This window comes from Palaemon carinicauda, chromosome 25 (genome assembly GCF_036898095.1).
Source record: "Palaemon carinicauda isolate YSFRI2023 chromosome 25, ASM3689809v2, whole genome shotgun sequence".
NCBI lineage: Eukaryota > Metazoa > Arthropoda > Malacostraca > Decapoda > Palaemonidae > Palaemon > Palaemon carinicauda.
In genome coordinates this window covers 53,681,129-53,699,043 of record NC_090749.1, presented here as the reverse complement: position 1 = coordinate 53,699,043, position 17,915 = coordinate 53,681,129, and the positions used below count along the sequence as shown (strand labels likewise).

The window sequence follows — 17,915 nt, the reverse complement described above, 5'->3', positions numbered from 1 at the left end:
GGTGACCAGATTTGAAAAGTTCGGAATCATAATTAACATAGTGTGGCAAAATCTACGTTATTGTATTACATGTATGTACTGCAGGATTACACAAGTACTGTGCCTAGAGACTGGGCTTTTGGTCGACTATATAACTACAATCTGACCATACTGTAAACTTCCCGTACTCTGTGTATTATTTTGACTAGCAATTTTGCCAGCAATTTGAAATAAAAAAGCAACTTGAGCAATTAAAGTGTGTTCCTGAAATCAGGTACTGGTTATTAGAGGTATTATGTCATTGAGTATTGAAATCTTCATCAAATGTCCACTTTTTCCACAAAATGGCGGCCAGTTTGGGGGCCATTTTTGAGAAGATTCATCTAAATATCTGTTAAACATTTATTGATGTTAATTCTGATGTAAAAAAGGGAATTTTGGCCCATCTAGCACCAAACTAACGACACATAATGAAGTCTATGTAATGACGCTAATGTTAAATGGCGGCCATTTTGAACAATGGCCGCCATATCTTCCTAAGGGCTAATCTTGAATGCCTCCATATCCAAAAATGTTTAGAATATATTAATCTACATGTGTGCCAATTTTGGTGCTTTTAGACCAATTTGAACAATTGGTCTGCTATGCCGCTGTACTATTTTGTATTCCAGTGGTGTAGAAGCTGTCGTTGGCTCAGCCTACATTTTCCCTTCCTGGAGTTTAGCTGGGCGCAGTTAAATACTTTTATCTTTCTCTTAATTGTTCGTCTCTCTCTCTCTCTCTCTCTCTCTCTCTCTCTCTCTCTCTCTCTCTCTTTCTCTTTTATTTATTACACTCATGTTTGTTTCCCATAACATTCTCTTACCCAATTCCTGTCTCTTTCTCGAAGACGAATTTCTATTCAAGAAAATGAAATTGCAAAAGTCTCTTTTGCCACACAATCTCTTCTCGTCTTATCTCTTTCCAAGAGTTCTTTGTATCTGCTTCTTCTCTTCAACCATAAGAGACAACAAAATTGCTTAAACGAATATCACTAACCATTACAAAGAAGAGCTCACTAAGACATTATGTGATAATGAAGCTTAGAGAAATACTTTGAATATATTTTTTTCCCATGATTTGTCACTTGATGTATTTGAAAATCCCTTTCAAGAAATCTAATCAATTTAATCTTATTATATTCTAAGTTGAACAAATTAAGGATTTCAGAGATTTTTAGATATTCCTCAAATACAAGTCATCATTTAACCTAAATAGATGTTCACATTCATCACGTTCAAGAAATGGTGTACACATATGATTGTACAATATCTGCAAATTTCCAATATTAAACAACCGTTCTTATAATTTTCACCTTATTTTTTTTTTTAGTTTTATAGTTTATAAAAGAAAAATACTATTTTATTATTGCTACTATTCTTAAAATACTTTATTTCCTTTTAATTGTTCAATACTTCTGATGTTTATTTATTTCTTTTTTTGCTTTTCTCACTGGGGTGTTTTTTTTTTTTCCTGATGGAGCCTTGGGGTTTATAGTATATTGCTCTTGCAACCAGGGTTGTAACTTAGTTAGTAGTAGTAGTAGTAGTGTCATTGTGTATCTGGCAACCTTGAGTTCACTCTCCTGAGGGGCCACTTACCCATCCTATTTTGTTCCTCTGACAAGTGAAAGACTCTCAGGAAAAATAGCTAGTCTTAAGCCTTTCCTAAGGTTGAGATGACATTATGGAACTCTTCCTCATAAAGTTCCCACTTCACACATCCCAGCTGGCATCAATGGCACCCCAGGAGAACATGAGAAACCTACAGATATTTCTCACGTACCAGCAACGCTGGCTCTCCTGCTATATTTCTTTTAGGCTCGTGGATCTTGCGTCGTAAGTTTTTTGGGGAAAATAGCGCCCAGTCAGCGATTATTTTCTCCTCTGAAATGTTGCTGCCATCCAAAACGAGCAACCTACTTCAGCCTCCAGCGAGCATTTAAAATGAAATATTTTTGTTTTCTTTCTAATGTCTTTCATGCCACGTTCTCTCCTGGGAAAAAAAAAAAAAAAAAAAAAAACAGCAGCGCTGAAATATAATCACAAGTCACTTTGTTTTCGAGCAGAGGAGCAACGCTACAAATTCCACCAGTCCTTTCTTTTATTCTTCTCTTGCTGTCCGCAAACACTTCTGGGTATATTTTCTGCGTTGACTTTCTTCGCCTTTTATCAAATGTCGCATTATCTCTCCTCAAAAAAAGCCTCAGGATGTTGGCGCTCTCTTCCAGCGTATCCACAAAGGCGTTACGTTTACCTCTGGGCAAATTCATATTTTCTTTATGGAGAGAACGACTCCATGACGTCATGACATGAGAAGTGAAATGGGTCATTGGTAAATGTAACAGGTATTTTAGACAGGAAGGGGTCTTTGACGTGATTCTGATGAGGCCTTTGTGTAGGAATATGAAGCGTTTGATGCTGAGGAAGTTTTTCTAAAGGGTTTCATCCTTATTTTTCTATTTTAAGGATAAATTTAACAGTTTTTTTTTTAAGGGACTTTCTCTAGGCAATCAGTAAGTAGAGTAGAACAAGTCAACCGCTTAACAAAAACAGTCGAAGTACCTCTTGTCACTTAAGTAGGGGTTAAAAAGGCCGTGGGAACAGTACCCTTCTCCAAAATACCTCTGCTGTGTCAGTTTAAGCAAAATGAGAAATTGTATATACAACTAAGAAAATGAAATGCGATGACCAGTGCATATTATGAAAATGTCAGATAATAGATGGAAAAAAGAATAGCTAAGTAAGTCCATAGAGACTGCGAAAGAAGCATGGGAAAGAGGAAAAGATAGTGGATTGACAAGCTAAGAAAATTTGTTGGTATAGACTGGCACAGAAAAACAAATAGGCACTTGAGGAGGGACAAATATGAAGATTTTGATCTGCAGTGAACTAGGAACGACCTGTGATAATGATACTATATATATATAGATATATATATATATATATATATACTTATATATATATGTATATAGATATACATATATACATATATATATATATATATATATATAGATATATATATATATATATATATATGTGTATATATATATATATATATATATGTATATATGTATATATATATATATATATATATGTTTGTATGCATATTTACACAGACTGTGTGTACGTATTGATGGTATGGCCTCACTGGGATTATGAAATCAATAAAAAGAAATTCATAAATTGAAAAATAATATTTCCAATAAAGGAAATGAAAAAAAATATTTTGGAAAACATTCTCATCTAGATTATAAAGACTGATTTAATCTTCTTTGAGGGATGGGAATGAAAAAGTTTTCTTTCCTCATAGAAAGAAGGTTCATTTAAGCCCTACTGAAGAACTCCTTCGTTCTTTAAGTTGCAAATTCAATTTCCTCGTCATGAGAGAAGATATCTTCAAAAAAGGGCATTAAGAATGACAGGTTTTCTATGTTCTTCCAAAGTATAGGTCAGACTTCAGGTTAGACTTGGAAGAAATGAAGGATTTGTAAGTCTTTTCAGGGTAGGAAGGACTTTTCAAGGACTCGAATAAGTCACGATACATTGGAGATTATTATTATTATTATTATTATTATTATTATTATTATTATTATTATTATTATTATTATCTAAGCAACAACCATAGTTGGAAGAGCAGTATGCTATAAACCTCCAGGCTCCAACAGGGAAAATACCCCAGTGAGGAAAGGAAGAGAGGAAATAGATAAACTACAAGAGAAGTAATGAACAATTAAAAGATAATAATTTGAGAACAGTAGGAACATGAAAATAGATCTATAGTAGGTAAACTATAAAAACTTTTTAAAAAGTAAGTTGCAGCTTATAAGAACAGTTGTTTAATTATAGAAATTTTCAGATATGCTACAATCATTCGTGTATACCATTTGTTGAACTTAGATGTGAACGTCTATTTAGGTTAAATGATGAACTCGTATTTGAGCAATATCTAAAAATCTCTTAAATCTCTAATTTGGTCAACTTAGAATATAATAAGATTCAATTGATTAGACTATTATAAAGGAATTTTCAAATACATCAAGTAACAAATCTTGGAAAAAAAAATATTTTCAAAATAGTTCTCTGAGATGACCCACCAATATGACGAAACATCTCCCCTTCGGCAAATACAAATAACAAAATTTAGGCTCCTCTTAAGTATTAATCTCTCTCTCTCTCTCTCTCTCTCTCTCTCTCTCTCTCTCTCTCTCAAGGCGCCATTATCACAAAATGTCTTTATGAGCTCTTCAATTTAAGTGTTAGTGATATTCATTTATGTAATTTTGCAGTCTCTTCTCTTCCGGAGGAAGAGAAGAAGTAGATGCAAAAAACTCTTGGAAAGAGAAAAGAGGAGAAGAGATTGGGTTGCAGAAGAAAAAGTCTTTTGCAATTGCATTTTCTTGAAGAGAAATTCGTCTTCAAGAAAGAGTCAGGAATTGGGTTAGGGAATGTTATGGGAAACAAACATGAGTGTAATAAGAGAGAGAGAGAGAGAGAGAGAGAGAGAGAGAGAGAGAAGAGAGAGAGAGAGAGAGAGAGAGAGAGAGAGAGAGAGAGAGAATTTATATCAATATTAAATTCTTCCGGCGAAGAAAATTCTTTCAGTAGAACTTACTGACTGTTGAGAGTAAGGGATCTTGGGAATATTTCAACTGGAATTTCCTTCGAGAGAGAGAGAGAGAGAGAGAGAGAGAGAGAGAGAGAGAGAGAGAGAGAGAGAGAGGGAGAGAGAGAGAGAGAGAGAGAGAGAGAGAGGACTAGAACAATTAAGAGAAAGATAGAAGTGTTTAACTGCGTCCAGCTAACCTTCAGGCAGGGTAAAAGTAGGATGAGCCAACAACAGCTGGAATACAAAAGGCCTACGGAAAGTGGGAAGCTTTCCAGCCCCTCCCCCTCTCCTTCTCCCTCTCTCTCTCTCTCTCTCTCTCACTCCCGCCCCCCTCTGTCCAAAATTGCTTGCGGCCAGCGTGTGTTGGGTGAATAATGTATGAGGTTGAAGGGAAAAACCATCAGAGTAATGAATAATTATACCAGTGAAATATGGAAGCAAGGAGAGGCTGCCGAGCAATAATTATTGCTTTTTAAAAGCACTTTAAATTTTTTCTCGGGTGAAGCTCAAAGTTGTGTCTTTATCTTTCGATTACCAAATGTTAAAACAAAATTTATAATAGTTATTATTATTATAATTTTTCTTGTGTGGAGCTTGAAGATTTGTTATTATTATTATTATTATTATTATTATTATTATTATTATTATTATTATTATTATTATTATTATTATTATTATTATTATTATTAGGTAATCTACAACCCTTATTAGAAAAGAAGTGTGCTATAATCCCAAGGGGTTCAATAGAGGAAATTACCCAATTAGGAAATGCAATAAGGGAACAGATATGAGTGTGCCCGGTTGTACCCTCAAGGAAGAGAACTCTACCCTAAGGCAGTGGAAGACAAGAGTACAGAGGCGATGGCACTACCCAACATTAGAAAACAATGGTATGATTTTGGAGTATCCTCCTGCTAGAAAAGCTGTTCACCATAGCTAAGAAGTCTATTCTAGCCTTACCAAGACGAGAGTGGCCACTGAATAGTAGTTAACCCTTCAAGTAAAGAAGAATTGTTTGGTTATGATAGTGTTTTCAGGTGTGTGAGGAAAGAGGAGAATATGTGAAGAATAGGCCAGACTATTTGGTGTGCGTGTAACAAAGGAAAAATGAGCCGTAACAAGAGTGGGATCCAATGTAGTAATAACTGGCCAAAGGACCCATTAACTCTCTAACGGTAGTATCTCACCTGAGAGCTGGTGCCTTGGTCAACCTACTACTGTATATTTTGTAAGTTTTATATGTAAAGTTAACGGGCAATTTACACCGCGTTTAAATAAAACATTTTACTTTATATATATATATATATATATATATATACATATATATATATATATATATATATACATATATATATATATATATATATATATATAATATTTTGCAATTTCAAAGTTAATGAAATATTTCTGCCAGGTTTTGATTGACAGGAATCAGATGATATGAAATTTAAATGGACAATATTTTGTGTTTAAATTTTTCTTTTTTTTATTGGAATCTATAATTATAAATCTTTTTAATTTTAGTAGAATCATTTTTGCCAGAAAATTCCTTTGCTGAAAGAATATGTTGATATTCTTCTACTCAAAATGATTAAAGGCCCATCATTCAATTTGAAATGGTGATAGGCCTATTTTTTATTGCTTTTATAGACCTTTTTGGTAAGCTTTAAATGCGAGGAATCAATGAATGAATAAAGTCTTCAGAATAGATTAAATCCGGTTTTTGTAACGGAACAAACATATTTATATTCTTAGGTAGAAACAGTCCCACTATGTTAATGTTGGAAATCCATTTTTGGAACATTTCAGGATATGTTTTCTTTTATTGCTTTTCAATTAAGCATTTCAACACCTACTTATGCAATGCATAATAAGTAGATAGGTATTGTTTTATCCCCAGAGGCTCAGTATGGAAAATGAAATAAAAATGCTATTGAAACGGTGTAGCTAAAGGGTTAATAGTGGGTTGTTTTTTGAAAAAGAACTTCCAGAGGACATCTAAAAAGAGAAAGGGGCAATAGAGAGTCTCTGAAGGGAGAAAATGTCACTAAGAAAGCCTCTAGAGGGAGGCAAAGACTTTCATAGGTCCTCTGAAGGAAATAAATAACTTGTAAAAGTTCTCTGGGGGAGAAAGACTAGTAGAATTGTTCTGAAGGGAGAAAAGTGCCTTCAGAAAGACTCTGAAGGGAGGAAGGGTCATTAGGAGAGCGTCTGAAGGGAAAAAAGTTATTGTAGAAGTCTTCTGAAAGTGGAAAACGATCATCAGAGAGGCTCTGATGGAAGAAAATGACTAGTAGAAGTCCTTCGAAGGGAAAAAAGGACTTGTAGAAGTCCTCGTAAGGTGGAAAACGACCCTCAGAGAGGCTCTGGAGGAAGAAAATGACTAGTAGAAGTCCTTCGAAGGGAAAAAAGGACTTGTAGAAGTCCTTGTAAGGTGGAAAACGACCCTCAGAGAGGCTCTGGAGGAAGAAAATGACTAGTAGAAGTCCTACGAAGGGAAAAAAGGACTTGTAGAAGTCCTCGTAAGGTGGAAAACGAGCTTCAGAGAGGCTCTGGAGGAAGAAAATGACTAGTAGAAGTCCTTCAAAGGGAAAAAAGGACTTGTAGAAGTCCTTGTAAGGTGGAAAACTACCTTCAGAGAGGCTCTGGAGGAAGAAAATGACTGGTAGAAGTACTACGAAGGAGTCTTCTGAAGGGAGAAAAGGACATTCAGAGAGGCACTGAAAGGAACAAAGTGTGGCTCCAAAGAATAGAAAGATAAAAGAACCATTCAGGTATACATTTAAAATTTCCGATAACTCACCAGGGTAAGGGGCAAGTGGCCTTCTTTATTAATCCCCCCCCCCCCCCTCCGCCACCCTATATCTCAAGCTACGCCTCTGCTGTTGGGTAGGAGTGAGTAGCGAAATTTGTGTGTTAGGGAAAAAGAGTTCGATGTGCTATTAATGAGGCATTTATTGGGGAATGTGAAAGGATAAGATAATAGAAGTATAAATGTATAATTTTTACTCCTCTTTAACTTATACTTACTACTTCCTTTCGTGAATATTAGGATTTAATGTCTTAATATATTGATTTTGCTATAAAAGTGTTTAAATGTATCTGCATTATATGCACATGATTACTGAGTAATGAATTTATAAATATAATAATTTTTTTTTATATGTGAAAATGTTACAAACATTTATCTTCTTAATTCCTAGAAAATTATAAGGCTGTCACATCACAATATTTTTTCATGACTCCAATGTAGATGATTTTGGTAAAAGTTGATCTTGATCTTCATTGGTTACTTTGCACTTGGCAAGGTTAGAGGAGACTCTCTAGCTATGGTAAGCAGCTCTTCTGGAAGAAGGACACTTCAAAATCAAACCATTGTTTTCTATTTTGGGGTAGTGCCATAGCCTCTGTACCATGGCCTTCCACTGTCTTGGGCAAGAGTTCTCTTGCTTGAAGGTACACTCGGGTACACCATTCTATCTGTTTCCTTATTTCCTCTCCTGACAGGGTTATTTTTCCCTCTGGAGCCTTTGGGCTTATAGCGTCCCGCTTTGTCAACTAAGATTGTAGCTTAGCTAATAATAATAATAATAACAATAATAATAATGATAATAATAATGACGTCAAGACACAGTTTATTCTAAACTTAAATTTTGAAACCAATAAAAAAGAAACGTTAAATTTTTATTTTTATCCTTTGGACAGAATAATGACATTACAAAACTGTTATATATGAAAAAAAAGCGATGACGTCACAGTGATGGCCCTCTGTGCGAAAACTAAGCAACTTGTGATTAAATTCCAGCGATCCAATTTCTTTATTTCACGAAGAGACCGAGGCAGGGAAGACATATTAAAGAGGGATATTTTATCTGGATTGCTTTGCTCTCTGGAGGCTGAAGTCGGTTGCTCGTTGTGGACAGCAGCCACATTTCAGGAGAGTAGATGAGAGCTGATTCAGCACCCCGCAGTTTTGGCGGGAATTTAGACATGAGATGCTTAAGCCTCAAGGAAATAAAGCTTGAAGGACCAGTAGTGTTTCTGCTTTGTGGAAAAAATTTAAAGCTTTTTTTACTTCCCTGGGGCGATGCATATGCCAGCGTCGGGCCGAATAACCTTACAGTCCTGTCAGCTGCAGGAAACACTTAGGGATAGCATTTTTCCATTGGAGATTTCTCTCGTAGAAGGAAAAACTTAGGATACGCAGTCAATAGAAGGCACTTGAGGATATCAGAGGCATAAAAAGCATCTTTTGTTCTTGGTTTTTATATTTTGTTTCACGAGGGATCTTCTCTCGAGAAGCTTCAAAAGTTTGAGATAAAAGATGAATAAGATGAAACCGGAAGTGACCTCATTTTTGTGAATTATAAATGAAATTAAAATTTGGATAAGGTTAAATTTATTGCTTAGTTTAGTATATACTTTGTCATCTACTTAGACATAGGAGAAAAGTATTATTGTTTATCTTTTTGTATATTCATAATGAGACAAATACACGCAAGTATACCGTATATATATATATATATATATATATACAACAGCTACAAATACACCGGTTTCTAGGCCATCTGAAATAGCCTCATCCATGTCTGGGGTTTGGCCAGTTTTCACTACACGCTCGGCACAGCAAACCAACCTATTATGGGTGGCTGTGATTATTACAGCTTTGCTAATAATGGCGATGCATAAACTCTTTCTCAGGTTTATGGTATCACTACTTGGGAAGGAATATATATATATATATATATATACATATATATATATACATATATATATATATATATATATATATATATATTGAAAATACATTGTGAGATATATTTCAAAACAGTGTAAAGGATTCCTTTGGAATCTAGACAAAGGATCAAAGAACGCTGGAAGGGATTAATAAAAAACAAAGACGGCTGAGAAGAACTGTAACAGAGATTAACCATACATGGAAAGCACGGTAGGATTCCTGTGAGGAATGACGGGGATTTTATAGGAATAGCAGAGCTTCAGTTCCGATTAGAATGGGTCAGAAAAGAGTTGGAATGACCATAAAAGAGTAGATATAGAATCCAAGAAATTGTTGTATCTTTTCGAAGGATTGGAGAATTCAAGGAAAGTCAAACTGTGTTCTGGAACTCTGACATATTATAGAAAGTATTTCAATTTGATAAATGCATTTCTTCATTTTAGTAAAGATGTATAGAATTCTTGAACGATATTAGGCCTGTGCTATTATTATTATTATTATTATTATTATCATTATTATTATTATTATTATCATTATTATTATTATTATTATTATTATCATTATTATTATTATTATTAGCTAAGCTAGAACCCTGGTTCGAAAAACAGGATACTATAAGCCCAAGGGCTCAAAGAAAAAAAAATATCCTAGTAGGGTTAAGAAATAAGGAAACAGATAGAATAGTGTTCCTGGGTGTATGCTTAAGAAAAAGAATAGAGGAATTCTAGAAAACGAAGTAACAATATTCCGACATTGTTTTTTTGGAATTTCATGTTAAAGATAAAGTTAAGAGTTTTTAGTCATTGTTTGAAAACAGTCTAAGAATCTTAATAAAACGTTATATATAATGTAAACAAAAATAAGTGCAATTACAGCAGTATACTAGAAACATTAGCCGGGATAACTATAATTCCATAAATATCAAAGAAATTCTACTAAGGATAACATCATTCTTGGAAAAGAACTCTAATATCTAAAAACAGGTAATGATATCATTAAGATAAACCACATAATATAGGTCAACTTGTCTTTTTTATGGAATCGGGGTATTTGTTTACATTACGAGTTTATGAAAAATAAAATGCCAATTTCTCTAAAAAGAAAAATATTTGATGATATGGTCCTAATAGTATTAACTTTGAGCCTTACTAAAGCCTTAGAATGAAAGCTAGATTCAACTCAAAGAGCCATGGAAAGAATCATGATGGGAATAACAGTAAGAGACAGAAAATGAGCAACATGAACAAACTAAAGTAGATGATATTCTAACAACATGTAAGTAAAAGAAATGGACAAGGGCAGGACATATAATGAGAATGACAGATAATAGTGGGACATTAAGAATACCAAGATGAGTCCCTAGAGACTTTAAAAGAGGCAGGGGAAGGAAGAGAAGACGATGAATCGACAAACTGAGAAAGTTTGCGGGTACCGGCAAAGAAAGGCCATAAACAGACGCAAGTGTAAGGACATTTTTGAGGCCTTTGTTCTGCAGTGGACGAGTAATTACTGATGATGATAATGATGATGATGATGATGATATATATATATATATATATATATATATGTATATATATATATATATATATATATATATATATGAAAAAAATGTATGAAAGAGTGAGATTTAACAAAGCTGAAAAGTTTTTCTAAGTCTAAACATAAAACTGTTTAGGAAAGCTCAGATTGGGATTATCGAGGCTAGAGAAGTATTAGTGGAATTTCAGAAGGGAGATTACCGAAGCCGTTGAAACGCAGAGAGAATCTTAAAAGGATTGGCAGAAACTACTATAGGATTAGAAGTTACTTGATGTTTAAAAAAAGTGAGCAGGATTGAATATTGAGGAAAGAGAAATCTTGGACGAAAGACAGAAATTCTTTTATGTGCAGAGATTGAAATAGGTCTATTGTTTTTAGAAGAGTGTTAATGGCACATTTAATTTGCGTATAAATTGCTATCCTTTTTATATTTCTGTTGTGTTTAGAACGACTACACCATTATATAAGCTTCGTTTGCCCTAGATGAAATTGATCACAATGATATGATGATAAATAATCGCAATATGTGTAGAAGGAATTATTGCTACCTAACTACCTATTGTGTTTATTACAGCTGTCCATTGCCAGCCCATCCCTGGTTATTTAAGGCCGAGTGACCTTTAAGGGAGGGATCCCTGTCCACCCTATCATCAGCCAATGCCCTACTCCAACTTACCATCTTACCAAGAGGCTCAACGCTCTTCTGACACCCTATGTTCCAGGCCAGTACAACGTGGCCTCTTCTAGAATCAACCTGTACTACAAATGCATTATGCACAAGCATGTTAGAGTTCTCTTGCTTGAGGGTACACTCAGGCAAACTTTTCTGCCTTAATTTTCTTCCTCTTGTTATTTCATGTTTATATATGAAATATCTATTTTAATGTTATTACTGTTCTTAAACAGTAATAACGGAACACCCGTTTAACAGGGCATTGAAATAAAACTGATAATTTACTACCAGACCACAAGTACAAGATCACTCATCATGAAGAATAACACAGCCCTTCCCGTGGAGAACTTCCTGAAGAAGTATAACGTCGTTTACTCTTCGTAGTCCGTGGATGCCCTTGTCGTTATATTTGAATGACGATGATGAGCCTATCAAAACAATTGTCCTGCCACGTTCAACAGGGAGCCATTAAGATGCACCAACTCCTGCTGCATAACAAAAACATCAAACCTCCGGATATCACCAAGAATACCATGATCATTGGCAGTCCCCCGGATGGCAGAATGCTCAGGATTCTGGAGGTCCTGCTCATCCAGCAAGAAAAGCCAAAACTTAACATGACTCAAAAGATTATCTTCTCCTGTCATAGGACACCCACCGTCTCGACAACATCAACGAGGACAACGATGATCAGCGGCCAACAGCTTGCCTGTGACTCAGACTCTCCTGGCGACCACCCCAGCCAGTCAGCAAGCAGCTCGTTACTCACTGGAACTGGGATCTGAGCGGCAAAACAGCATACCTGATGCCGAGCCTCAATCAAGCAGAGAATTAGCCAATCAATACGCAGCACTAGGAGACCTGCTAGGACCTACACAGACACCGCCTAACTCTGACGACCGTGAGCATAAAAACAGCCTGACTGAGATGGATCCTCTTCCGGCGAGCACCTCAGCCAATGGGAGAGCAGCTCCACCCCAGACTAGGTATGGCCTCCGCTCACGGGGACCAATTAGCGACCAGCGCTTGCCTTGACAATCCCACCGAGCCATAAAAATAGAGCCAGCCCTTCCTACTTTAATCCACTTCTTGCCTCAAGATGAGAGGAGACACATAGCACCCTTTCGTAGTGCTTAGCCGCCGAACTTATTTATACCTTTTTTTTTCTGGTAAAATTATGGAATTTTTTCTATGCATTTTGCTCTCACCCCTACCGATGACCAACAGAGCAATAATAATAATAATAATAATAAGAAGAAGAAGAAGAAGAAGAAGAAATAAGGACTCTACTTGAGATTGGAATTTATAAAATTTTTCAATGAAAGGTTGAGGAAAACCTTGCAAATTTAGCATGTTTGTTTTCTTCTTTTTTTTTTTTTTTTTTTTTTTTTTTTTTTAGAGAACATACATAAGTCTACATCAAGTTTTATTAACGTGTTAGTAAAATTAATTGAAATGAAACCCTTTATGTTTTCAAACAACTTTCTACTAAATGTTTAAATCATGCAACACAACGTGTATGTAAACACATACCTATTTTTTTTTTTGTGTGTAAACTTTTCCTTTCTCTCTCTTTTACACCATAATAAGACGGTTACTTAGAACACCAATTCACTGATAAAGGACGATAAGAAGGCCTGGGTCAACGAAGAAGAAGAAGAAGAAGAAGAAGAAGAAGAAGAAGAAGAATGGAAAGGAAAAAACGGGTGGTAATGTTACGTATTGATGTTCTGTCTAAACAAAAGAGGTGGACAGTTTGTATAGGGTGTTTTGGCCCTTTTCGTGTGCGTTTGGAGAGAGAGAGAGAGAGAGAGAGAGAGAGAGAGAGAGAGAGAGAGAGAGAGAGAGAAAGTTTAGATTTGCAATAGAACAAATATATACATATATGTTCCAAAATTCTTGAGAGAGAGAGAGAGAGAGAGAGAGAGAGAGAGAGAGAGAGAGAGAGATTAGATTTGTACTAGAAAAAATATAGGTATAATTAAGCATAGAAGTTCCAAAATTAATGAGAGAGAGAGAGAGAGAGAGAGAGAGAGAGAGAGAGAATTTGCTTTGAAAAAAAATCTCATCCGCAACCTTCCTCTCTCATTTTATTATCTCTCCTTTTTCAAAACAATCTTTTTTTATCTCTCTCTCTCTGTGACTAACTGAACAAGTAATAAAGGTTAGAAATAATATTATTTTGAGAGCGAGCAAACTTTGCTTCAGCAAAACCCAAGCTGGACATTGCAGGGATATTTCCCCTTTTGTTTTCTTTACAAATATTGTTGGTTTGACTAGATTAGGTCAATTACAAATACTTTTTTGTTGAAACACTACTTTTTAGTGTAATGATGTTAAATTAATGCATTATGTCAATTTCAAATACTTCCCAGCTCAGAAACTAATTTTAAGTTTAACAATGTTATATTATGCCAAGTTTTATGATTTTTAAAACCTAACATTGAAATATGGTGACCTATTGGAAACGTCCGTGCCAGATGATCGCCAGAATGGGGTTCGAGTCCTGCTTAAACTCTTTAGTTTATTTACTGTTTGCAACCTCTTCATCCTTGTGAGCTAATGATGTGGGGGCTTGCGGGAGTCCAGTCATTGCCTTGATCTCCCTAAGTCCTAGCTTAGTTGGAGAGGGGATTTGGACACTGATCACATTTATATATGGTCAGTATCTAGGTCATTGTCTTGCTTGCTAGGCCAATGTCACTGTCCCTTGCCTCTGCCATTCATAAGGGGTCTTCAAACGTTTAATTTTGAAAACTTACATAGAAGATCCCATGGGTATAGGTCTAGTTAGGATATTCACCAGCTCAAACACTAATGTTATGAGGATTGAAAACTGAAACAACAAAACGACTGTAATTTGAAGACTGCATAACTCAAATATTTAAGTTCCTCTGATTTACAATGCCAAATTTGAAAACTTAAAAGCTGGAGTGAAAAAGCTCCATTAAATTGCTTTATGTCAAATTTGAAAATGATCCACATCAAACATTAAGGTTCATTTGGGTTACATCATTACAAGCTTGAGCAATTGCAAGCTGGAATGTTAAAGCTCCATTAGTAGTATTATGTCCAATTTGAAGAATAACAGGATCAAACATTAAAGTTCGAATGAGGTGAATTGCATCAAGTTTATAAGTTATACAAGTTTAAATGGTAAAGCTCCATTAAGTTGCGTTATATCAATTTTGAAAACTATCCACTTAAAGGCTTGAAGGCCACTCATGAATGGCAGGGGCAAGGGTCAGTGACATTGCCCTATTGAGTAGGACAATGCCCTAGAGACTGACCATATATACATATGATCAGCGCCTAAGCCCCCCTTCACCCAAGCCAGGGGTAGGGAGGGCCAGGCAATGGTTGCAGATAGACCGTTAGGCACACCCAAAGCCCCATCCTTAGCTCACAAAGATAGTGAAGTTGCAACAACCAAAGAAACTAACGAGTCTGAGTGGGACTCGAACCCCAGTCTGGCGTTCACCAGTCAGGGACGTTACCGAATCGGACACCACAACCCTTACAAGGTCTAAAGCTAAAGTTTCAACAGGTAACACTGCATCAAATTAGAAAAGTAAACAATCAAACATTAAAGTCTGATCAGGTTACATTACATCAAGTTTAAGACTTATTACAAGTTTTAACAACTTAAATTCGATAAGAGTTCAAGTTGATACAGCGATAGCAACTGGAAGGCCATTCAGTGCTTGCAATGCGAAGTAAGAGTTAAGAGTTTGTTCAGCAAGAAGGAGGAAAGGAAGCTGGGATAGATATAAAGTAGAGGGCTTAAACGTTGGAGCAACTATGTATAGAAGACAGACAGCAAAAGTCATCAACAATGTCTATTTATTCTTCTTTCCCACAGTTATCCTTAAATTAAGGGGTCGGTTGCTTGATGTGCCCACTCCAATGGCTTCTATAAAAGGCACCCTCTTCCACCAAACCTCTTCTCTCTCTATCATCCTTCACCTTATCTCTCTCTATAATAGTCAGCCACCCACTTAGTATTTCCCTACCCACAAACAGTTTTCTCCCAAGCCCTCCTCACAACCTCCCCCCTATTCATCATCAACATGTGCCCACACCATCTCCCTCATGACACTCTTATCAACTCTGTAATCTTTACTACGCCTGCCATACTACAGTATACCATAATAGTGGCAAAAAACAGGTTGTTTTTCGCTATTTTCAAAGTCTTCAGAGTCTAGTATTGAAGCTACTTCTAATGGAAATTAAACAATTTGAAAAAAAAATATTAATATGAAATCACTATTTTTCTTCGTGAGTTAAGTAAGTCTGATTGAAATTATGTTAATTTCAACTATTGTCCCATGATTCGAACTTTACTTTCAAGTTAGATAGTGAAGATACTTCACATTGACTCCAAAATTCTTAACTACTGATTAAATTACCCTAAGTACAAACACTTTCATGTTATTGAGATATACCTTTAAAATTTTTACTGTACTGGTTATCAGAGTTTAACTACCGCCAGTTCACAGTTGAAGAAGAGATTTCCAAATATATATATATATATATATATATATATATGTATATATATATATATATATATATATATATATTTAATGTATTAATACTAAGTCAAATATACCTCGCAATCAAACACCAAAAGTGTAATTCATTTCTTGATAAGAGCTTGTGTTCAGCCAAGGATTCGAACCCTCGCAAAGTTGAAATTGAGATGACAGCTGACCTTTTCACAATCAGGACTGATGGACTTTGTCAGGGTTCGAATCCTTGGCTGACCAGAGACTTTTATCAACCTTGGTTCCTCGATCCTGAGACATAGCAAATTCAATGTTAAGATGCGTTTGTGGCTTATATATATATATATATATATATATAGCCAGACACTATATCTCTTATTATAAAGAGAATCTGATCTGGCAACACCAGTTCAAACATAAATTTCTATACAGAAACTCTACAGAAATTATAACAATTCAAAATACGAGTAAAAAAAAAAAAAAAACAGCAACAACATAAAAAACAACAGCAACAACAACAACAAAAACAACAACTCACCACATCGACGTTCTCCGTCAGCCTGTTCCCTCTGAGCCACCAGGTGACGATGGGCGGAGGGCGTACCCCGGCCGCCCTGCACTTGACGTCGTACTCGTGTTCGCCCTGAAGCTTCCCCGTCGGAGCATCCATGGACACGAGCAGTTCCCCGTCTGAGGAGGGGAGAAAGAGAGAGTGGGAAGTAGATTAGGTTTTGGAGTATATATGTGATAATGAGAGAGAGAGAGAGAGAGAGAGAGAGAGAGAGAGAGAGAGAGAGAATCATAGTTAATTTCAGGAAGTTATGTACAATTAAGTTTTTGTCTAATTCTTTATAATGCAACTTTCGTCGTCCACCTAAATGATGTAATATGTGTCTGTTTGTGTTTGTTTGTGTATGTGTGGGTATATATATATACAGTTTTATGTGACATACATACTAACACACAATCACATTTAAAATGTCACTGCTCGAAACGCGCCACAAAAAAAAAAAAAAATATATAATTTTCGCTTTTATCCCAAATTTTCATTTCGGTAGAACCAAGGTCAGAACGCATTCCACAAAGCGGCAATTCTCTCGGCCGTCAGTCACCGTCGAGACAGGTCAAACTGACCAGTGAGAAGGGGGAGGAGGAGGGCAGGGGCTCTTAATGGACGGAGGAAGGACAGGTGACAGTCCAATAGGCTGAAATGACCTGGTGTCGAAATACCATTGAAGCTAAAAGCTCTATAGAAAAGTGGATGTGCCATTGTTTTGGGTTCTAATGCTCTGCCTGGATGTCTGAGGATGTCTGTGGAATCCCACACACCAATTAGGCTTTACTGGCTTTGATGGAATGTGTATAAAGGGTGTTGGGGTGTGTGGGCGTGAAGAGTTGATTGAATTATGCGGTTGCATGGATGTGAATAGGAGGACTGGTTGAGGGGGAGTGGATGAATGTGTGGTAAAATATGGATGAAATAAATTTATTGTTTATCAGTGCAATGAAGAAATGTACGGAGAAACTCAACAAAATTTATCAATCATAAAGCATTTAACTAACCTAAAATAACTTAACCTAATTACAGAAGATGAAGGAAATAATCAAAGATAAAAGTATTCTATAAAAAAAGGGATAATCAACATTTTAGAAATATACATTATGTATTGTTAAGAAATTCTACCTTACAAAATAAAATACCCACCGGTGGTACATATGCAAATAATCTTGTTTAAACATAAGAAACCCTCCACCAATATATATATATATATATATATATATATATTCTCAGCCGTTGGCAGTCCACTGCAGGACAAAGACCTCAGATATGTCC

At 35.8% G+C, this 17,915-nt stretch overlaps 1 protein-coding gene across 1 annotated transcript in view; it reads right to left on the bottom strand.

The window, feature by feature from the left end:
• Nucleotides 1-17,915, bottom strand: part of LOC137619031 (uncharacterized) — a 226,992-nt gene that overhangs the window by 208,123 nt on the left and 954 nt on the right. The window contains exon 2 of the mRNA XM_068349230.1: nt 16,620-16,771. Coding sequence (XP_068205331.1) covers nt 16,620-16,771 — 152 coding nt within the window. The remainder of the gene's footprint in view (nt 1-16,619; nt 16,772-17,915) is intronic.